General features: G+C 34.0%; 1 protein-coding gene across 3 annotated transcripts in view; it reads left to right on the top strand.

Annotated features, from left to right (window-relative positions):
* The window catches only part of LRP1B (LDL receptor related protein 1B), a 1,862,224-nt gene that overhangs the window by 1,161,556 nt on the left and 675,872 nt on the right, over positions 1-24,796 (top strand). For all 3 annotated transcript variants that reach the window (XM_053214983.1, XM_053214982.1, XM_053214984.1), the window contains exon 18: positions 3,263-3,379. In XM_053214983.1, the coding sequence (XP_053070958.1) occupies positions 3,263-3,379 (117 nt within the window). The remainder of the gene's footprint in view (positions 1-3,262; positions 3,380-24,796) is intronic.

Raw genomic sequence — 24,796 nt, 5'->3', positions numbered from 1 at the left:
ACAGATAGGTCTGTTTTCACTTTAAAAGAAAAAGCATTGCTGTCTCAATTCATAATACCATGTCTTTTTCATTTCTACTAGACTTTTAGAATCTGCTTGTTTCTACATAAAGGCACGTTTGGGATTCACTAGCTACTTATAAATCAATCTTATTTAATCTTAATTAGTGAGATTTCTAGGAAACCCTATACCTGTAGTCCACTAGGAAATAGGGCATAATCTTTTTGCACCTCAAGTGCCACTTTTAGTGATGCCAGCTGAAGTCTGCCAGTCAGGACCAGGTCTTCTTTAAAGTATATTTATAGTGGATATGATGGTCTCTGTATGCCTTAAGAAACTGAATAAGAAGAAAAACAAATATGCCTTTTAGCTTTGAAAATTAAGTATGTTGTTATGTTACAATATATTTTCATTTTGTTTGACCAAAATAAATAAATATGCCACATAGTTAATCATACTGAAAAAAAATATATATGGCAAATTCGTTAGATAATTTCCCTGTCTGGGCCATTACTATATATAGTTACATACATGGAAAAATATCATAGATAAAGGATTTTCCAAAGGGTGGGATTATTTTGTAATTGAATCCATTGTCCTGTACCTTTTATCATTGTGAGTACTTTATATCTAAAATAAAATCCTATCCTATAAGAAGCTAATTTCTTATTTTGTTCCTTTGGTATTTCTCCATGAATCTGCTAATTCAATAAATATCTATCATGACATTAGATATAAAATAAGGAAAAATACACTATATCTTTCCTTAAAAAGCTGAATGAAGATGGGGAGAAAACATGTAAACAGGTCATTCTAATGCAAAATTCAAAATGAACTACAAATAGAAGCACAAGAAAACATATTTAGTCTTTGTCTATCTGGGATCACTTCCTGAGGGAGGTGATATCCAGGCTAAGCCTTAGAAAGAAAAAAAGAAAGAGAGAAAAAGGAAAAGGAAGACAAAGAGAAAGAGATGTGTATAATAGTTCAAGTCATTTAAGGAGGAAAAATAATCTGATAAAATTAACCATTGACAAGATTGTGGAATAAAAGGAACCATCATACACTCTTGATGGTTATATAAATTGTTTTTCTACATTGAAAAGCATTTGATCAAATCCATAAATGCAGACACATACATACCTTCAAGTCTATAATCCCATTTCTAGATTTATACTCTTAATACCTATATACAAAGCGATTCAAGTAAGAATTGCATTGTTCTAATGCTGGTAATATTGAGAAATTAGAAACAATTCAAATGACCATTATCAGGAAAAACAAATATATGTATATCCACTATATATGAAACTATAAAACTATATATATATATATATTTATATTTATATTTATATTTATATTTATATATGGCTATATAACACCAAATATATGTATATTCACATATATAACACATATAGTTTTATATTCACATAATACAATGTCCTTCATACTTAGAATGAATGAACAAGAGCTTAAATATCAACAGAAATTAATTTCAAAATGAACGTTAACCAAAAGTTGACAGATTATAAGTGATTTAGTACCATTTATATGAAATACAAAAATATAAAACAAATCTATATGTGTTTATTGCTTTATAAATGGAAATATGGAAATAACAATATGGATTATTAAATATGGAAATAAAAATGGAAATATGGAAATAAAAACAAGAAATTAAGAATAGTAGTTACATATAAAAAGAGAGAGGGAGATATATGATTGGAAAAAATTACATAGGAGATTTTAAATATAACTATAATACATTTTTATGAAAAAAAACAAAAAATAGTCTGTAGTAAACATAGGAAAAAAAGATTTGATAGAGCTATATGATTGTAGACAGGTGTTAATATTATTATGTCTTATATTTTTCTATGTGATAGAAATATTTCGCTGTGAAAAAAAAGGAACGATTGATTGGCATAGTTGCTGAGGGTGAGGTGAAGTCCATAGAGGATGGTAGGGGCTTGGAGGGTATGCCTGGAAGAGGAAACAGCATATGTACAGCAGGCAGAAAAGAGCTGACAGGCAGGAGCCTGGTGCTTGTTCTTCCTCACAAAAAGAAAATATGTTTCTGTACTTATGAGAGAGACCCAGAGGCCAAAGATGAGAAGTAGTTTCAAGTCTTTTTCCTCATAGCCGCTGATGATGATACTTAGATGAAAGCCTAGCCAATTTCAGATGAGATTTTTTCCCCACAGTATGGAATTGTAATTAGATTACATAATACTTATTCTTCTCACATCTTTCACAAATTTTGAGTAAACTTAAACTAAATAGATACAATTGAATTAAGAAAACCTGATATATTAAAGATGAAACTTCTTTACAAGATAAATTGAAAAGTATGTTTTGATATGACATATGTTTTGTTTAAGTAGAATGCTTTGATTAAAATACAGCAAAGGTTAGGAATAATGTGTGAAGCTCTCTTGTCTTCTTCCTCCTTATTGTTCCTGTGCATTGTGGGATTTCTCACTGCTACAGGACAGCAGGAGAAGTATAATTAGTGACGAGTAGAAAAAATTCACGTTGTGACAGTGGATTTCTTTATATAAGTGATGAATCACTAAATTCTACTACTGAAACCAATATTACACTATATGTTAACTAACTAGAATTTAAATAAAAACTGGAAGGAAAATAAAGTTACACATTTTTATATAACTATGCTGAAAAGTGAATTTTAAAAGTCCATCATAAGGCTAAATGTATGTTTTAGAAAATATTTTCTGCATTCTTGTTTCATATATTGGATCATTTTGAGATGTAGAAATAAATGCATTGAGATGTTAGAGGAAAAGAATAATTCTGACCCCATGATTAGAAACTAGATACCCTAATATAATCTCCAAATCTTTCCTACTACATGACAGCAAGTTTTCTTGGTTTATTGACATAGACTCTGCAAAATTCTTTTTTGTTAATTAAAAGTTGGATGAAATTTAATTCAACTGTATATTCATAAGCATGTGCCAGGCAAAAATTGTGATGTAATGAATTCATAGCTTCATTTGTGGACATGTGTGAGGATTACTGAATATCTTGTCATTTAGCAGTACCTGAAATTGAAGGGCAAAGCATGTGAACTTTAGAGAAGATGAGCAAGTTGGCAGTATCAAAAAATTAAAATTTACTTTAAAAATATTTTGTCTAATAAAGTAATAGAATATCTTATGTGTGAAAGAGTTACTGCATCATTTATTTTACCTGGATGTTATTCAAAAGGCCTTATTTGTACCTTAATGGATTATCTTAGCCAGAACATGCCAGGTGGACCAATTTTCTTGTGGAAATGGGCGCTGCATTCCCAGAGCCTGGCTGTGTGACAGGGAAGACGACTGTGGTGACCAGACAGATGAAATGGCATCTTGTGGTAAGTTGTCTGTGAAACATGCTGTTAGTAGAGGCTATGTCAAAGAGAAAATTCTGTCATTTTGTCTCTCTTAAGAGGCTCTTTATTTCTTTCTAAATACTGGTCAACAAGGCAAAAGATCTGTTAACATTTTATTACTGCCTTTTAGGCCTGAGTGTGTACTTTAGTGATACCTTTGGAATATATCCATTCCATGAGTCAGTAACCATATTCTTAGCCAAAATAAATGGATCCCAACATTGAGGATTATATTATGAAGTAGTTATAAACCTAATATGATATTCTCAGATGTTCATTATTATCAATCTTATGTCCGTAATGATTATTTTTTTTCAAATAGAGTAGCTCATTGGGTAGCATTTGGACTAAATTATGAGTTTCTCATTGACATGCTTATGATATATTCTTGGAGCAATAAACAATACAGGCTGAGATTACATAGTTGGCAATCCATTTGTTTCATTTGCATTGAGTCATATAATTCTGTTATTAGTTTAAGGTATTTTTGTTAATAGCAAAATTTCTAGTCACTTTCAACTGATCCTTCTTTGGGAAAAAAATTTTATTGTTACATAAAATTGCAAATTTAGTTATTCTCATTTTTACCCATGTATCAATAGATTTTATTATCATTTATCAAAGTGATGTATAGTAAAACATAGTAAGGAAATTAACCAGGTTTTCTAAGAACTTGTGGAATCTTTCAGGCATGGCTATGCATTTTTTTTAAATTACTAATGGGAAAACATATTAGATATGCATAGCACATTTATTAGAATATAATGCAATTGAGCATGTATTTTTTTAATAATTTAACTACATGTCATAATAGTTTTAACAGTTGGGAAATAAGAAGACTTTGTTTTAATCCCTCAGTTTAAAAGGCTCTATTTAGGGGTTCCATTATCTAAAATTTTATCTTTAAAATTTTTCTAATACTAGACAATTAAGTCCCTATAGACATTAAAAGTTGTAACCTTTGAATAAAGTATAGATGAGTAAGTTGTACTGATTGACACTGTAAAGAAGACAATAGCAGTTTTGAAGAAGAAAGTAATAGACAGTCACACAATAACAGTCACTTTTATATTTCACATGTAGAATTCTCAAAGCCTGGCCAGTTAAGGGATTCAAAAAAATGTATCCCTTTCCTTTCTAATGTCCAGACTATTCATGTGGCTGGGTCTGCATCTAGGAAGTTCTATCATTTAGGAAAACTTGATTGTTTTTCTGTTCTCAGCATCTCCTTCCAGAATATGCCAAAAGGGTAATGAATAACCTGCAAACAGTAAAGACAGAGAAGTCTAATTCAGATAAGAAAGTCCATGAAAACATTATAGAATAGGAAAATACATAATGAGCTCATTAGAGAACTTCAATTAGGTCTTTGATCTGACTTGTACTTTTCATGATGTTAGGGGAAAAAAAGGTTGCAGGAAGTTCAGACACATATATCCTATTGAATATTTGCAATACATCTTTGAGAAACATATTATTGTCCAGATTTTACAGATAAAGGAGTAAAAAATTAGGGACATTTAACAACTTGCTTGAGATCACAAGGCTAATAAATAGAAGGACAAGGCTATGAATCCAGCTATACTTGAAACTAAAACTCAGGCATTTCAGGTCGACTTTGTCTGGGAGTCATGGATTGGGTTCAAATTGGGAGTAGAACATGACATGATACATATCCATATTCATGACTATCTAATTAAATGTGCATATACCTATAATGAGTTTTGTTCATTGTTGGGTTGGTAAATTTTTTAAGATCTCCTGGCGTGGGGGAGCCATGATCTAATGTTTACCTATTTTTTGTGGGGTAAATACTCCTGTCATGGCCAATATCAAGTTGCTCACGTGACTTTTTGCCTGTGGATTTGGGAAAAGATGTGCATACCAATGCATGGTATTTCCATAATACAGATATAATAGACATAACTACAAGAGCAAAATAAAATTCATATAGTTTATTTTCAATAATGGATGTATCCTTAATAATTAATTCTTAGAATCCTTGAAAATTTAAAAATTGGTTATTGCAAGCTGGTATAAGATGCTTCCAGTATACCACTGGATAGGAACAACTGTGAAGTGCAGTTGTCAGTTTGCTTCTGAAATATCGCCAAACTTTATAGAGTATCAGTAAGCCACATGGGGTAGTCTCAGTACTGTTTCCCCTTTATAAGATAAGAAACATGTCCTCTCCAAACTTGTTCCTCTATGTAGTAACATACATTTATCTTTCAGATTGTCATTATACATCAAAATTTATGTCAGTAAAAGAAGCTGATAGTGAATCTCTAGTAGGCACAATTTTACTTTCAAAGTTCTAAGAGAGGGATGCCTAGATGGCTCAGTCACCCAGAGCATCCAACTTTGGCTCAATTCATGATCTCATGGTTCGTGGGTTCAAGCCCTGTGTTGGGCTCTGTGCTGACAGCTCAGAGCCTGGAGTCTGCTTCTGATCCTCTCTCTCCCTCTCTCTCTGCCCCTCCCCTGCGCTCTCTCTGTCTGTCTCTCTCTCAAAAAAACAAATAAACACTGAAAAATTAAAAAAAAAATAAAGTTGTAAGAGAGAACGACATGGATTACTCTCATAAAAGAAATTATCTCTGCATTGAGGCACCTGGGTGGCTCATTTGGTTAAGCGTCAGACTTCAGCTTAGGTCATGATCTCACCGTTTGTGGCTTCAAGGCCTGGATTGGGCTCTTGTGCTGATATCTCAGAGCCTGGAGCCTGCTTTGGATTCTGTGTCTCTGTCTCTCTCTCTGCCCCTCCCCCATTCACACTCTATTTCTCTCTCTGTACAATATAAATAAATGGTAAAAAATTTAAAAAAAATCTCTGCCCTAAATGCAAAATGACAAAAATATTATAAATTGTTTAATTTACTGCATCATAAAAAGTCATTCTCCTTGGCAGTAATCTAGAAATGAATGTAAGTTCAACTAATTCCCAGTTTTATTAGGCATCATTATAATATTTGGGCTGATCATATTTTACTTTTCCCATTGGAATCAGCCAAGTTCCCAGAGGTTTAATCCTACTAGAAGACTCACCATCATTTATTTTGTTTTTATATTTTAGCTCCATGAACAACTTCTGTTTCATTTCATAACTACTATTTTTCACTGAATATAGTACCAAAATTTGGATTTTAAAACATGAGAATCCAATGGTTAGAAATACTTCTGGTCAGGGGCACCTGGATGGCTCAGTAGGTTAAGCATCCAACTCTTGGTTTCAGAGTGAAGCCATGATCTCACAGATCATGAGATTGAGCCCCACATCAGACTTCTCGCTGACAGCATGGAGCCTGCTTGGCATTTTTCCTCTCCCTGTCTCTCTTCCCCTCCCCCGGCTTGAACCTGCTTGCTCGCTCTCTCTCTCTCTCTCTCTCTCTCTCTCTCTCAAAATAAATAGACTTAAAAATAAAAAAGGAACGCTTCTGGTTGTATTTAGGAGTTGAAGCTTTTGCAAATGAGGGTCAAAATTTAGTGGAATTCATTAGCACCTGTTTAAAACCTAATTCATTTTACTTGCATTTGCTTTTACAAGGTAACTGCACATTTTAGGTTGAAACTGTATGTAGGCAAACACATAATTAGAAAGGGCCTTGAAGATTCTCACTTCATCTTTAAAGAGCCTTTTAACTTTTTTGGTAGTCCTCATGTTGGGCAAAAAAGAGACTCTGGAAATTGATTCTGCAAATAAGAACAGATATGTTAAAATAGTGAAGCCTGAGTTAGAAGTGGACTGTGTGTCAAGGAACTAAATGGTCACTTGTTTCAAAGCTATTAGCGTGGATTCTCAACTTTAGCTGTCAGTAAAAGAATCACCTGCCCATGCCTCACCCCAGACTAATTAAATAAGAGTCTCTGGGGATCAGATGCAAGAATCAGTATTGTTAATGCTTTCCAGTGGTATGAAATGTGCCCTCAAGTCTGAGAACTGTCAACTTAAGGCCAAGGTTCTCAAACTTGATCATGCACCAGAATCCCCTGGAGAACTTATTAAAAAAGCATAAAGAAAAACATAACACAAACCAGAATGCTGGGCCTGATTCTCAGACTCTATGACCCAATAAGTCTTAGTTTGTCCATGATTTGTATTTATATTTATATTTCTAACAGTTGATGCTGATCCTGCGTGGTCAAGGGACCACACTTTGAGAAGCACCATTCAGGTTAGATTATATCTTACATGTACTTAGTGATGTGATTATGTTTATATATGCAAAATGAATTTAAGATGGAAACAATTAACCTAGCAAATTTTCTTCCCATTTCCATGTTACAGCATTGAATATAAGAGTATTTCATGATTAAATGTAAGAACATTTCAGACAAACTTTTCCTTTGCCCCTTGGAAAATTTATCATCAAAAGCAGTACATTTGTTTATTTTAAACTGTAGTTTATTTTGGGAGTGTTCTGTCTTCCCAGTATTTCAATATAGCTTTTATTTGTTATTACTTTTTAATAAATACACGTTAATGTGAGTTGTTAGCTTCTGATTTGTTCAAACTGTTTAATTAAAAAAATAAAAATTTATTAACAGATTGAAAGGTAGTTCAATGGAGTCTAATAAAAATCCATTAAAATTTGCAAATTTAACATGACTCCCTTTTATGAGTGTTAATCTTTTAAATCTATGAAAATAGTAAAATTCTGTCTCATGTAACGTATAATCCTACTTGTAAAGCTACTTGTAATTTTACTCCACATAATTAAGGAGCAAAGAATTAGAAACAAAACTGGCAAGTATCAGACACAAAGAGAAGAGACAGAGCTGTCAAAAAGAAATAATTTACCAGTTAAATCAGTGTATGCTTTATATCAAAGATTTGTTCAACTAGTTATTAGAAAACCAAATTTCATGATTAACTATAAAATTTTTTTGAGTTTAGTAAGAAAAAAATGCATATTTGTGTAACCTAATAAATGAAGACTGTTAACCCAATGGGCACTGGCAAAATATGAGTATTGGCAAGCACTGCTTTCAGTTGCTCCTTATTCCTTAATAACATCTTGGCAGACACAATGATTCTGGTAACTCGTTATTTCTAGAACTTGATTCAATCCACTTTGAAACTTCATTATTATATCTTAGTCAAAGCTTTCTTCTACCCCACTGCTGGCTAGACGTGAAGTTCTAGGAACATTGATGAGAGGGGACCATGTTTTGTTTTTCCACCCTACATGTCCCCCCTCTTCTAGCCTTGGCTTTTCAGTCAGATGGGAGAGATGGATAAATAGGTAGCATCTTTTAAGTGGGTGCAGTGGTAACGTTCTCTGCTTCTCTGAAGATCACAGCCCTCTGACACATGTGCAATGCAGCTCTTTCAGAAAATGTGAAATCTTCAGAGAGGCGTGAGGTCTCATTTCTCTTCATAGTTCCCTCAGCTCTATCTTCTGTTTCCGCTTCTTCTCCCCCCACTTCTAGATTTCTTTTATCCCCATCCCCCATTGTTCCTACCACAGATTTCATATCTCATAGTCCTAAGAGTCCCTTTTGCTTGGTGGACACCTTCTTGGTTGCATTACTGATATGACCCCCCCCCAAAATAACAGTTTTGGGGCACCTGGATGGCTCAGTGGGTTAAGTGTCTGACTCTTGATTTCAGCTCATGTCATGATCTCATGGTTGTGAGATAAAGCCCCGTATCGCACTCTGCACTGTATATGGAGACTGCTTAAGATTTTCTCTCCCTTTCTCTTTCTTCCCTTCTGCCCCTCTCCCCAACTTGAGCTCTCTCTCTCTTGCATGCATGCATGCATGCATGCATGCATGCATGCATAAATAAATAAATAAATAAATAAATAAATAAATAAATAAAATGGAAAAAAAAAAGTTTTGCTCTCTCTTGTGAATACACTTTTCCCCCTGCTCTCCCAACTGTGATCAGGCTAGTCTCCTAATGACCCATCAGTTCTTTCTTCTCTAGGTTCAGGGTAAAATGGTTAGTCTACCTCCTGAGCAGCATTAATTTATTTCTCATGTACCCACAAAATTTCTTGAATTATTCTCATGGAGTCTCTCCTTCCCTTGAGTCTATTGGTCTTTGCATAAAATTGTCTTGTGGGCTACTCTTCTTTTGGAAGGAACAGCTTCAACTATTGGGATTTATGTGTAGCATGTAAGAGTACTTAGATTCTCCTTGTTCTTAGTATTGAGTGGGCCAGTGTCATGTCAAAAGGAAAAATCGCACTATTACATGTTAATTATTATTCATTTTCTTGTTCCTTCTCGCTCTCCTTTCCTTCCTTCCTATTTGCTGTTAAAGCTGGCAGGCACTTGCTGACCAATGCAGACAAATTCTGCGCAATGTGCACAATGCATATTTACTCAATGCGTGGACATTTATAAAGAATGAGAAAACCATGTATTTTATCCCCTCACATTTTAAATAAGGAAATCAAAACACCAAAACTTGTGTGTCCAAAATTGCAGAATTAGTTAGTAAGTCTGACAAGCACTGGACTCAGGTCCATTCTCTTTGTTTCAGAGATTCACAGGTTTTGGTGGTTGCCTGCACATGTTATCTAATTCAATCCCTCATCCAATGTAAGAATTCTAAAACTGGTCTCAGAGATGCTTACCCAGTCCTTGTTTGGATATTTTCAGGAACAAAGAACTGGCCTTTTCACAGGGTAGCTAATTCTACTGTTAGTCAGTAATTGTCAGAATATTCCTCATTGTTGCAACCAACATCTGCCTTCCTAAAGATTCTAATCAATGATACTTGTTCTGTTTTCTGAGGCTATACAATCTAAATCTATAACCTTGTCACAGGATCACTCTTTAGATAACCGAAGGCACATTCTTGCCTCCTAACCCTTCTCTTTTACAAGCAAAAAACACCACTTCTTTCAGATTTCCTTACATGAACATTTGTATGTTATTTCCCTCCCAATTGCCCTACTATGAATATACTTGGATTTTTAATGACGTTGGTAAAATTAATGTTCTAAAATGGGGAGTTGATGTCCAATGGGTTAGAGTTTCAGTTCTACAGATGAATAAGTTCTAGAGATCTGTTGCATAATGATATGACTACAGTTAATGTTACTGAATTATGCACTTAAATATGGTTAGAATGGTAAATTTTATTTTAATTTATTTTGCCAAAATTAAAAACAAATTCATGGCCTAGATAGAATTAAACAGAACATAGTATCCCATATGTGGTATTTTTGAACAGATTGGAATGGATTTATTACCTTCAGTAATTTCTAGGCTTCTGTTAACGCAATTATAAATGGGAGCCTTATCACATAACTCCTATGTCAAGTGCCCAGCTAATTAAAATAACTAAGCTTCTCTTATGACTTGATCACTCCTTTTGCTCCTTTTGGGTGCTTCTAATGTTTAATTTTCAAAATTTTTTACCTTTAATTTTGATAATCTCCTCATTGTTCCTTATTTACCTATTTCTGAATATGTACATGGGTCTGATCTTTTCCACTCTATGCTATTACTCTTAGATTTCCATCTTCCTATAACTCTTAACCCTACTGCTGTCTTGCAATTTTGAACCTATGATATTAATGAAGTCTCCCAGTTTTATGGAATTCAGAGATTTGATAAACATAATTTTTAAGGCTGTAATCAAATCATAGTAACAAAGGTATTAAACTTTTGGCAAGTAATTAAAAACATCCTTCAGAGGAAACTTATTTAATAATTAAAACTGTACAGAGACAATTTTGAACCCATTAAATTTACCACCATCTTGCATGCATGATACTTTCATTTTTCATCAGAAGATTTATCAAACCTTGCCAGAAATATGAGAATGCTTTGTTTATGGCATTTTCATGATACATCCTTATCTAAAAATTGTATCCGCAAATAAATGAATCTCATTTGGCATAAATTTTTATTTTGTTCTTGAGCAAAGAGTCTCTTTAAAAATGCTGACAAAATAATGTTTTAGCAAGTTAATACTAGAATTGTTGTCAGATTTTATATATATAAAATTTATATATATATAAATTTTACCTTTCTATTGTTTGCAAATTTTCACTCATTTTTGAAATTGGAACAATATTATTTACCACTTTCCAGTTTCCATACATCTTTCCCATCTTCTATTTATTTCAAAAGCACTTTCAATATTCTGAGATCAAAAATATATGTTTCATAACTTCTTTGATAACTTGTTTCATTGTGGAGATAAATTCATTTTTGGTAAGTAGGTGTTACAATTTTCTCTCTTTGATTTGATTTAGAGCTTTAACTTCCCATCAAACCTGTTTGTTCTTCACTCTCCAATCTGGCAATAATTACTTCCATTCAAATGACAGAAACCAAAGAAATTAAGTTATTTGATTTATGCTTTGTATCCCAGATGGTCGTGTTCTGCTTTCTCATGTTCTATACATTTATATTTAAACAATTTTATTTTGTTTAGAAGTGGCATGCAAGCTTCTGCTAGGTTCTCTCTTATGTTATTCTTATGGGTATGTGACATGCTTTCTCATCGTCTTTGGTTACGGTTCCCTGTTTTATACACATTTGATTAATAAGGCTCTGTATGCAGGAAAGTGGAGAGTTAGGAAGACCCTGGTGAGCATATTGAAAGCCACAGGCAGAAATTATTAAAAACAGCTTTTAGTTCCTTGACCTAACTCAGCATTTCCCCAGCTTCTTGCTTAAGGGTATGAATCACACAGGGTGCTTGGTACTAATAAATATCCTCAGGCCACTACCACCCTCCCCCAAAAGTTCATTCAGTAGGTCTCACATAGAGTCCAGGGATATGTATTTTGGGAAAAGCACCTCCTGTGATTCTTATCCTAGAGCAATTACAAAAAATTTAATAAGCTATGTGATGTCAACATTCCCTACAGATTAGAATTTGTTAAGGCTACTACAAATCACCACAAATATGATGGCTTCACATAACAGAAATCCATTCTCATAGTTTTAGAGTCCAGAAGTCCAAAATCAGCAGTCCTCCACAAAGCGAATCCTCTGCCTCTTCCAGCTTCTGTTGGCTGCTCCACCTTGGCTCCAATCTCTTGTCTGCATGTTCACATGGCCTTTCTCTGTGTCACTATCACATCTTATAAGGGCGCAAGTCCTTGCATATTTAGGGACCTCCCATAATCCAGAATGAAAGAATCTCGAGATCCTTAATTACATAGGCAAAGACCCTATTTCTAAATAAGACATTCACAGGTACCAGGCTTTAGAATGGGACATCTCTTTTTGATACATACATTTCAACCCATAACACCTGAGGAAATGTAGTATGTCCTATACTACCAACTGAAGTATAATAAAGGCTCAAGTATAAGTACTTTTAAAAGCTGTACATATAATTCTAATATACATCCAGGTTTGTGAAACACTCACAATTCTAATTATTTACTTTTGCCTCCTGGCTAACTTCTTATCCAAACTCTCTGTTACATACCAGGAATCCTCAGATGTTCTTTCTTTTCCATAGTATCTGGAGCTTTGCACTACCAAAAGCCACTGGGCAATAATAATTCTAAGTGCCTCTTGGTGCTGACAAAAATGCAGTCCCTTAAATTTCTGTCAAGAATAAACATGAATTCTTCTGACATTTCAGCAGCATTGATTTTATACACACACACACACACACACACACACACACACACACACACAATCACAATCAAATGAGAAAGAATATGTAAAATCTCGGTAGTGGTTAGTATCTAGTAGTTATTCAATAAGAGATAAGCTATAGCCTTTTCTTCTTTTTTTTCCTTCCAAATAATTTTCTTTATCAAATGGAACACACACACACACACGCGCACACACACACACACACACACACACACACACACACACACATTTATTTTTCAAACTAGAGTTGGAATTGGGCCAATTGACATTATTAGAGAAAATAACATTTCCAAACTCTTATTTTTTTTAATATTAAGTTTAATATTTTGAAAGATGTCAGGTTGAAGTATCCTACTGATCCAGGAAACAAATCCCTTCTATCATGTTGAATTGGCATTTTGAAAGCAGAAAGCTGTGTGCATGTCAGTGTTTGAGCCATTTGTTGCTGCCCCTTGCTGGGATGAGATAGTTTCTATAACTTGAGCAGAACTGAGGTGACTGAAGTTGGGGCTTTACCCCAGGGTACGTTGCCAAAAACAATCAGGACGTAACCTCTGTGAGTTAAAGTACATAAGCAATTTCATAAAAATTGCTCTTATTAATAACATGCTAATTTTTTAATGATAAAAATGAAACAGGAAAATAAATCTTAGGCAACCTGACTACTATTTTGTGGCACTGAAGAATCTATTCCTTGTGCCTACACAGTGCTAAAATTATTAATCGTAGAGTATGAATTAGAATGAGAAAAATATGACAGAATACCATATAAGGACAGTTTTAAAAATTCTTGTATTTTTGGGGAGCCTTTGTGGCTCCTTTGGCTAAGTGTCCAACTTTGACTCAGGTCACGATCTCACGGTTCTGTGGGTTCGAGCCCAAATCAGGCTCTGTGCTGGCAGCTTGGAGCCTGGAGCCTGCTTCAGATTCTGTTTCTCCCTCTCTCTATGTCTGCCATTCCCCCACTCATTCTCTCTCTCTCTCTCTCTCTCTCTCTCTCTCTCTCTCCCCCAAAAATGAATGTTAAAAACAAAGAATTTCATTAAAAATTTCTGTATTATTTATTTATTTATTTATTTATTTATTTATTTTTAATTTTTTTTAACATTTTATTTATTTTTGAGACAGGGAGAGACAGAGCATGAACAGGGGAGGGTCAGAGAGAGGGAGACACAGAATCTGAAACAGGCTCCAGGCTCTGAGCTGCCAGCACAGAGCCCGACGTGGGGCTCGAACTCCTGGACTGCGAGATCATGACCTGAGCTGAAGTTGGCCACTTAACCACTGAGCCACCCAGGCGCCCCAAAAATTTCTGTATTTTTAAAATGTAGATATTTCAAAATTTGTTTTTTCTTTTCTTCTGGAAGATATGGTCGTATACACACACACACACACACCAAAATTTCCTGAAATATAGTCTTAAAATAAGTAGAAACCAAAATAAATTTATTTGAGTTACTTTTTATATATTCTGAGTTTTTATAGACATTATAAATCAGTTAATTGTTTATTTCATGTAGTATATTTGTTGGGGAGAGTTTTTTTTTAAGTTTATTTATTTTGAGAGAGACCGCGTGTGTAAGTAGGGAAGGAACAGAGAAAGAGAGGGAGAGAGAGAATCCCAAGCAGTCTCTCTACCACCAGTGTAGAGACCAGTGAGGGGCTCCAGTCACGAATCACGAGATCATGACCTGAGTTGAAGTCAAATGCTTAACCAACTGAGCCACCAAGGTCCCCCTCATCTGGTACATTTCATTGGGAATTTCCAATTTACAACAGCTATTATTTCTTTATCATTTCTTGAGACAAAAAAAAAAATCTAAGTTCATTGTTTAATTTTTAACTTTTGGACTCAATTGAGTTTAGATTTATTTTAGTACTAATTATTTTAATTGCCAAGGATCCATATCACTGTTAGATATAAATCTGTCCTTTGGAATTTTTCTGCTGTCCTAAAATGTATAAAAACAGAAAATGAAAATTTGTCCTAATGTTTATTTATTTTTGAGAGAGAGAGAGAGAGAGAGAGAGCGCGTGAGCATGTGCACAAGCAGGGGGGTGGGCACACAGTGAGGGAGACACAGAATCAGAAGGCAGACTCCAAACTCTGAGCTGTCAGCACAGAGCCTGACAAGGGGCTCGAACTCATAAACCATGAGATCATGACTTGAGCTAAACCCAGCCCCTTAACCGACTGAGCCACCCAAGTGCCCTGAAAATGTAATTTTGTATAAAGAGACTATATTTTTAGTCTCATGCACTATTTTCTTCCCATCAATGTTTATGTATGTTCAACTTTCACCTTTCTTTAAAAAGATTAGCACCAACATAACTACTTAACTGTTTTTGATCCTATATGTCTCATCAGCTGTCACATTGATTCTTACGTTCCTCATAGTAAAATGTCTTGGAAAAGTTACATAAATTTTATGTATCAATGTTCCACTCAGTCTACAATAGACGAAAACTGTTTTTCCTCCTCAAATCATTCCACAAAAACTGTATTTTCCAAGCTCAACAGGAAAAAAATAATGTGGGTAATGCATTTCCATTTACCTCTCATGTTACCATCATTGTGGTCTTTCTCCTTGAAATACTTCTCTTGTCTTCAGTGACAAGATATTTCTTGGTTTCCCTCCTACATATTTTCTGGTTCCTCTGTCTATGCCTAACTCTGAAATATTCTTTCAGTATTTTCTTTGATAGAGGGAGTTGATTTCTTTGTAGGAAGTTCTCATTTTTATTTTATTTTATTTTCTTTATTTTATTTTATTGTTTCTTTTGAGTGGGAGGAGAATAGATTTTTCACTCTCGATTCAATACTGCAAATAATTTATAGGTTACTTTAGTTTTCATAAATTTCTTCTTGGCATCCTAATATATCACTACAGTGTTTCTATACATGAATTTAGTTTTACTTATCTCGAGTTAAATTGTGGTTCCTTAATCTAAAGTCAGGTCTTTCATAAATTCTGGGAAATTCCAAGAAATCATCTTTTTGATTATTACCTATCCCCATTTTCTCTTTCATGTTTTTGGACTATGAATTTAATATTTTCTCTTTTTAATCTATTCTCCATGATTCTGTATTTATTATAAATTATTTTTTATCTTTAAACTGCAACATTGGATATTTCTTCTGATATGTCTTCTAGTTTAGTAATTCTTCAAACATACTAATTTATAATTTAATCACTCCTTAAAGTTTATAATTTCAACACTGGTTTTGATTTCTAAATGCCCTATTTGGTTCCTTTTCAAGTCTCTGCCTGTTTTTCCTCTGGGTGTATGTATGGTTGTTTTCTCTTTATTTATTTTGAGAGAGAGAGAGAGAGCACAAGCAGGGGAGGGCAGAGAGAGAGAGGGAAAGAAAAAGTATCCCAAGCAGGCTCTACATAATCAGTGCGGAGCCCTACCTAGGGCTTGAACTCACAAATGGCAAGATCATGACCTGAGCCAAAACCAAGTGTCAGACACTTAACTGGGCCACCCAGGTGCCCCATTAGGGTGTTTTTTTTTTAAGCATGCTTTTGTTTTATCTTTATCTTTATTTTTATTTTATTTTTTTTTTGAGAGAGAAAATGCACAAGCAGGACAGGGGCAGAGACAGAGAAGGGGGGGGCAGGGGACAGAGAATCCAAAGCGTGCTCCTCCCTGATAGCAGTGAGCCCCAGATGGAGCTTGAACTCACAAACCTTAAGATCATGACCTGAGCTGAAGTCCGAGGCTCAACCAATTGTGCCACTCAGGCAGGAGACCTTTGCCTTTATTTTTTAAATATGTTTTGACTTCCTTATTTTATAGTGTTTATTATATTTTAGTCTATAGTCTCTGTCATTTACCTGTCATGAGACTGAAGCACTAACTACTGTGCTAATGAGGCATTTAGATACTTTTTAAATGTCTGAAGATCTTATGGATTTAATTCTGCCATTTTTTGGATCTGCTAAATTTCCACTCACCAGATACATATTTTTTCTTTTGCTTGCTTGTTAGCTCTACTTCTTTACTCCCTCCCTTCCTTATTTCCTCCTCCCTCCCTCCTTTTCCACTTTCTTCCTTCGTTCCTTCACCCCTTTTTTAATGTAATTTTTTGAGCCTGTCTTCTATGTTTTTTGGCCCTGTGAAAGTCTTATGAGGCCGGTCTTGAGGCCACAGCTTTCCTGAACAACCTGACTATTGTCTGAAATATTGTATGCCCTGAATTCATCTTTACTTTGATTTTTTTTTAAATTGAGGGTTTTTGAACTATAGAAAGTAGAGCTTATGATACAGTTTCACATCTATAAATTTTGGGATATATATATATATATATATATATATATATATATATATATATATATATATATACACACACACACACATACACATATATATATTTTTTTCCATTCACAATCCAGGCTGAGACCTCTCTTCATACTGGGAGGGGATATTATCTCCTCCAACCTTCCATTGAGGGTTTAGCCTCTGAGGGTCCTGGGTCTATGCTCAGATCCACACCTTAGGAGCAACTAAGAAATTATCATCCGTTTAGTGTTGATATTAAAACCCAAACATCTAGATTACTGATCCAGCATTCTTCTGCCTTTGTGGGCAAAATCAGTCTCTCTCTCTCTCTCTCTCTCTCTCTCTCTCTCTCTCTCTCTCTCTCTCTCACACACACACACACACACACACACACACACACACACGCATGCCTACACATATTCACAAAGCTATGGAAACTCGATAACCTAGTTTTCAGTTCTCTTTTCATTTCTCAGCTCTGGAAATTTGTATTATTTTCTTGCATATGCACTATGTATTAAAATGTTTGCTTATTACTTTTGCATTTTTCATTTGTCTTACTCATTGCCAGAAGTGTTCTATATGTCTTTCTATCTCTTCTGTTCATTTCATTCATACATTCCCTGGATGGATGTTCCATTTGACCTCTAAGGGTCTCTTATATCAGTAGTGATTATTTCTAAATCTATCACACAGGCCAATTTGTAGCTCCTAAAATTTCACTACATCTATCTTACACATTACTGCAGCTATTTTGAAAATTTTAGTTTTTTAAACATTTTATCTACTCTGACTTCTGGGCCTTCAGGAATGCTGTCTTTCTAGAATATTCTAAAACATCCCTTCCCCTCCTGTTCTCCTGATTTGATGTCAACATATTATTCATATTGGCTTGTATATAACTTCCTCTGGTGTGCAATAGCTGAGAGTAGTTTTGATGCTTCTGTTCTGGGTTGCAAGAACACCTTGTGTTGCTTATATCATAGCATTTATCAGAGATTTATTGAAGTAACTTGTTTAATTATACTACAAATATTTTCTTACTAGATTGTAAGCATGCTTAGAAATGAAAATGGTGAACTTTGTATTCCCAGTATTTAGCACTATTTTATTCATTCATTTATTCATTTATTCTAGGTGATGTATCACTAAGACCTAGATCTCTGTCTTGTATAAAGCTCCCAATATTTTGAATGATTAAAACTTTTGAAACAGTTTTCTACTCTTTTACAGAGGAAACACTTGAGACCAGAGATGTTAAGTAACTATCCCCAATTATATATTAATTAGTGAGAAAATCAGGATTTTAATCCAGGTTTGCCTGCCTACAAACTCTGTTCTTTATATAGGACTTACGTGATGTATAAAATGAGGTTTTATGTAACAACAAAGAAAGAGCAGCAAAATGAAGATTATTTGTGGTACAATGTTTTCTTATGGTTTTCACCAAAGTATATTTACTTCATTGGATCTTTTGAAGTCTGTCCTAAGTAAGTACCAATTGTCAAGAGCCATAGCTAGTATCATTATCAAGAAATGTTATATATTTTCCCAGAGATTATAGTCCTATAATCTATATAATTTTAAAAAGCACTATTTTCCCATTACCACATTTAATTATACCTTAGAATAGATAATAATCAGAATTAAAATGTAAGTGGAAGGCATAAACGACAGAAAGAAGAATTAAAATTTTCATCCTTCCCCAAATTTTTCTGCACTATGATGTTTTAATAAGTATGGGTATGATCAGCATGGTATGGGGAAAAATAATATATTTTGGAAGCAGTCAGACTAGTATCCAGATTTTACTCTGATACTTGCTGGTTATGCAGTATATCCTCAGGCAATTTACCTTGTTTTCTTTTACAATTCAGGTTTTCAGGATTGTTGTGAAGAGTATAGGTAATGTATATACATAGCTAGCTTAATATCTCATACTTAATAAATAATAACGTGTAATGTGCATTGTATCATCTCCTTCAGGTTTAGACAACACTTTCCTATCCCTGGACTTCTATAATATTCTTAACTTGTCATTTATTTTAATTTGGATCCTATATACATTTTCCACATGATGGTCACTTTTATATACTTATATTTATGTGGACTACATACTCTATACACTTACATATATGTGGACTACATACTCTAAAACAAACCTATGATAGCTTTACTTTGAGAGTTCAATAATTAGTTAATTAGAATTATTCATTTTGAGACCGAAAAGGAGAAATAAGTAGGAAGATTCCTAGAGATAGGAGAGAAACAAATTGGATCTGAAAACTACCTCTAAGCTTTGTATACTGGATAAATAGAAGTACCATACCAACGATGATTACCCTTGAGAGAGAGAGAAAATTGTTGCCATTTACATAATAGCATACATATAACCTGGCAATAAATTTTAAGTGAAAGATATAATAGATAAATTGAGCACACCACCTGCAACAATAGAAGATTTCTTAACAGTCCATTACTCCACATTAAACATTGTATGAGGTTGAAGTAACTACAGAAATAAAATATAGTTTTCTTTAGTGTAATTTTAATATGAAAAAATGTAAGCCACTTCCATTTATATATTTTTTTCTCTTTGTCAGAGTTAATCAGGTAATCTTTCCAAGTGTCTAGTAATCTGTGTCTCATGGAAGATCCACAGTCAAAGGATATTTATATAAAGTCAAGAAAGAAAAGATTGTGTTTAACATTTAACTCTTTGTCAAATATAAGAATTCATGCTGGTATTTGAAAAAGAACAAGTACCTAGAAACAGACTGAAATATTCAGATACTCTTTTTAACTTTTAAATTAATGCTAATAGGGAAGAACAGAGAAAATGTTAAATTTAATTTAAGTAGCTTTTGTTTTATTTTTTAGGAGAAGATGTATATTGTTGTCAGAACTCATTTATCTGTCACTATTAGATACTGGTGATAACATACTAAGAAATTATGGATACATTATTTTCCAACATTAGTGAAAAATGAAGTGTCCTATATTATACTTAAATTTTTGGTGGAACTCCTAAAATGTGTTGCACATTTGACTGCATTAAGTGGAGAAAATCCAAAGATAATTTAACGTTTTAAATGTATTCTTATATTTTTTTTCTGAAATTCAGTTATTATCTTTTATTGGAATACTGTGATAATCCCAGGCGTTATTTGGGAGATATGCCCCATTTTTATGCTAATAAAATGTTTTCAGGGTGTTGTGCACTTGCAGAGGATGTTTCTTCTGACTTCTTGACCTTTAGGATTTAAAGGACCTGAGAGATCAAGTTACAAACCTGACATCTGTCACCAGAGAGGCATTGTGACTTATTCTAGGTCACAGTGCTTTATCAAGGAAACGTAAATGAAACATTAGTAATTTCACTCCCTTATATGTGTCCCTTCAATTAATATCTCTGTTCTTTGTAGTGATTTGCCCTATCCTTTCTTCTAGTCCTCATTTTTTTAAAACTTTATATAATTTGCCTCTTGTCCTATACTAAATCAGACAATGTGGTTACCAAGAGAAATAATGTAACTATTATGTAAAAAAATAAATCGGAAAAGAGATACAACCAGCTAAGTACATATATGCATCATATGCACGTATGTATGTTGTATTCACTGTGGTCAGGTATATGACTTATTTTCTTAGAGACTGAAGGTATACCAGGTTTTAGATTATTTTATTTATTTTGAAAGTTTTTACCCTTTAGAAGCTAACGTTCATATTTGGGGCACGAAGGGGACTGGATTTTAGACTCAGAATCTGAGAGGTAGAATCCTAAAGGTCACTTGGAAAACTTACTGAACAATGAAGTATTGCCAAATTTCACATTCTCCAAATGCTTGGGGTGTTTTATCGCTTTCCTGGTTAAATGTGTGATTCTGTTTAATACGTTCCTAAATTTATAGAAGAGAGATTAAAAAATGTGAAGTAACCTGTTACAGATTCAACAAGATTTGATGTTATTTTTCAAAACTAGATCTCATCGTATCTTAGAATCTGCATTTTGACTTTATTCATTTTAACCATAACTTACACTGATGTTTGGTTTAAAGTCACTATTCATATCTACTATACATCTTCTAAACATTAAACATTTATGCAAAGAAGAAAACATATTTTGGACAACATTCCTGTTGATTCTTGAAACATAAACACATAAGTTTTCATTATCTTGTCAGGTAACAAGAGAAAACTCTGTTAGAAGTATTGATTAAAGGATGCCTTGGGCATTTTCACTTCTTTTGAGCACTTCCCCTTATATGTCAGAAAATTTGTTGAGTCACATCATGGATAGCTTTTGATACAGTCTTTTCTCTCTTCATATCAGTGATGGCCTCCTTTTTACTGCTGTCTTTGAATAATGTTTAGGCTCTGATCACATTTTGGGGGTCTAAAAAATTAAATTTATTCTAAAATTTGTATCTTGAAGCATGTCTTTGGTAATCATAAAATTCAATGGAGATTTGTTCAGTTTTAGAATAATTTTGATTCATATTCCAATACCTCACATGTATATACTCAAATGTAACCACACAAAGAAATAGCTTTTTAAGAAGCGAAAAGCAGGTAATCAATGCCATATCAACCAGATCTGGTATGAGCCCACCACTTTCCCTACATGTTATTTATGAAGTAATATCAATTTATGTTGTCATTTGGGTAAATTACTAGTAGTAAAGATGGCTGTCCCTTGTAGTCTGCTCACTGGTTGCTACTGCTGGTCAGTCTGCCTGATTCTCTTTTCCCAGCTCAGCTACACACTAGAGAGAATTCTCATGGGCTCCAAAGTTGACTTACTGTTTCACCATTTTAAGAGTGAGGATGAATATTTTAGCCTCCAATGTAATTTGAAATATTATTGTGAAGATACGGCACAGGATATGTCTGACACTATCATGCAAAATTAATTTGCTCACATTTTACTATTCTAGCTAGTTGTGACTTGCCAAAAACTATACATTAATATACACTTATAACTTAAGAATTTCATAGTTTTTAGTAAAGGAAAAAATGCAAATCATTCTATAAAAGTTCTAGCAGTGCCATTAAAAATTCTTACTTTCTGACAATGCCATCACTCATGTGATTCACTGGTTAAAATAGTATGAAAGTGCTCAGTAACATAATTTTGGGTATTCTGTAAAGTCCTAACTCTTAGGGATGATCCAGAATAGGCCTGCAGGGGACCTTTGGGAAACATAACTGTTATACAGGCCCAAGTCCCATAAGAAGAGCAGGTCCAATATGAGGTCTGATTGTAACTGCCATTCAAACCTTCTTATCAGTAGTGCAGTGCAGGGAACTGCTGTCCCCAGGAAGAGAGCATGATGGATGAGAGCATCCTTTCCAATAGGCGAGAGGGCCTAAAGATGGAGGGCAAGGGCATGGAGCAAACTGCCCATGTGTGCTCAGCCTTCAGGCTACCTGGGATTGGTACTTAAAATATTAAAAGATTTTTTGTATTCCAAGATTTTATTTAAATCCAAGTTAGTAGTAGAAATTACTGATTCATCACTTACATATAAAACCCAGTGTTCATTACAGGTACCCTCCTTAATGCCCATCACCCATTTTAAAAGAAAAATGAAGGATAGACCTAAAGATGCATGACCAAAATCATTAGGTAAATCTTGCATGTTCTTCTCTATAAAAAATAAATTAAATATTGATAGTGTTATAGAATTTAAAGTTAAAAAACTTTAGTTTTTAATTTTTTTAAAGTTTATTTAATTATTATTGAGAGAGAGAGCACAAGCTGGGGAGAGGCAGAGAGAGACAGAATACGAAGCAGGATCCAAGTCTGAGCTGTCAGTACAGAGCCTGATGTGGGGCCTGAACCCACAGACCATGAGATCATGACCTGAGCTGAAGGCGGACATTTAACTTACTGAGCCACCCAAGCTCCCCCAAAGTTAAAAAAGCTTTAAATTATTGCTAACAGACACATGAAAAGTTGTTGAGTATCACTCATCATCAGGGAAATACAAATCAAGAGTACAATGAAATACCACCTCATACCTGTCAGACTGATTCAAATTAACACAGGAAACAACAGATGTTGGCGAGGATGCAGAGAAAGGGAACCCCCACTCTTGGTGGGAACACAAAATGGTACAGCCACTGTGGAAAACAGTATGCAGGCTTCTCAAACATTAAATAGAACTACTCTAGGACCCAGCAATTGCACTACTAGGTATTTACCCAAAGGATACAAAAATACAGGTTCAAAAGGGTATATGTACCCTGATGTTTATAGCAGCATTATCAATAATAGCCAAATTATAGAAAGAGCCCAAATGTCCATCAACTGGTGAATAAAGAAGTTGTGGTATATATACACAATAAAATATTACTCAGGTATAAAAGAGAATGAAATCTTGCCATTTGCAATGACGTGGATGGAGCTAGAGTGTATTATACTAAGCTAAATGAGTTAGAGAAAGACAAATACCATATGGTTTCATTCATATGTGGAATTTAAGAAAGAAAACAGGCAAACATAGGGGAAGGGACAAAAAAGAAAAAGGGAGGCAAACCATAAGAGACTCTTAACCATAGATAACAAACTGAGGGTCCTTGGGGGAGGTGGGCAAGGGATGGGTTAAATGGGTGATGGATAATAAGGAGAGCACTTGCTGTAATGAGCCCTGGGTGTTATATGTAAGTGATGAATCACTAAATTCTACTCTTGAAACCAATATTACACTGTATGTTAACTAGAATTTAAATAAAAACTTGAAACAATAAAAAATGATAGTGTTATAGAATTTAAAGATAAAAAAACTTTAAATGATTGAAATCTCCAACATTGTAAAATTATGCAGTAGTGACTAGTATGGAAACAAAATGCTAAAACTGTGGAAGTATTTAAAGACACATTTCTAATAAATACAAGGAAGTCTGCCATACATAATGAAACAATTTAGGAGAAATACTTAAACTTCAAGTTGAATACATCTATATACTAAAAACATAGGTATAGTAAAAGCAGCTTAAGTACATTCATGGATAGTAAATGAAAATAATATAGGAAATTGGTGATGGAATAAAGAATGGAGGGAGAGTTTGATGAAGTGAACTCTAAAGTCCTGTTTTTTTATTAAGGAAATAATGGCCAGTTTTAGGCAAGCGTAACTTTTCAGAGTTTATTTTCTTACGGCTAAAATGATTGCATATAGTCAGTGTTTTGTTTTAAGCTAGGAAAGATATTGTTATTATTCATATATTTTCCTCTAAATAGTATTCAAAACTCCAAAAAAAACTATAGATAAATATTTGTGTAGTTAAATAAGAGGTTAATAATTTGGCTGAAGAAGTTTGGACAGCCAAACACTAGCCTGCTCAGCCATCTTGGTAGCCTTGAGACAGAGCCTGCAGAGTACAAGTTGAAAATATTTATGGTCTCCCTCCCACCAAATATAGACTATGATTGTAAGCCACTTGTTTTAAGGAGAAGAGCAGCCATTTGCTACAAAATGGCTTTGTCTCCAGCTGTCAAAAGAACAATACAAAAGAATG

Source organism: Acinonyx jubatus, chromosome C1 (genome assembly GCF_027475565.1).
Source record: "Acinonyx jubatus isolate Ajub_Pintada_27869175 chromosome C1, VMU_Ajub_asm_v1.0, whole genome shotgun sequence".
Classification (NCBI taxonomy): domain Eukaryota; kingdom Metazoa; phylum Chordata; class Mammalia; order Carnivora; family Felidae; genus Acinonyx; species Acinonyx jubatus.
This window is presented reverse-complemented; position numbering and strand designations above follow the sequence as displayed.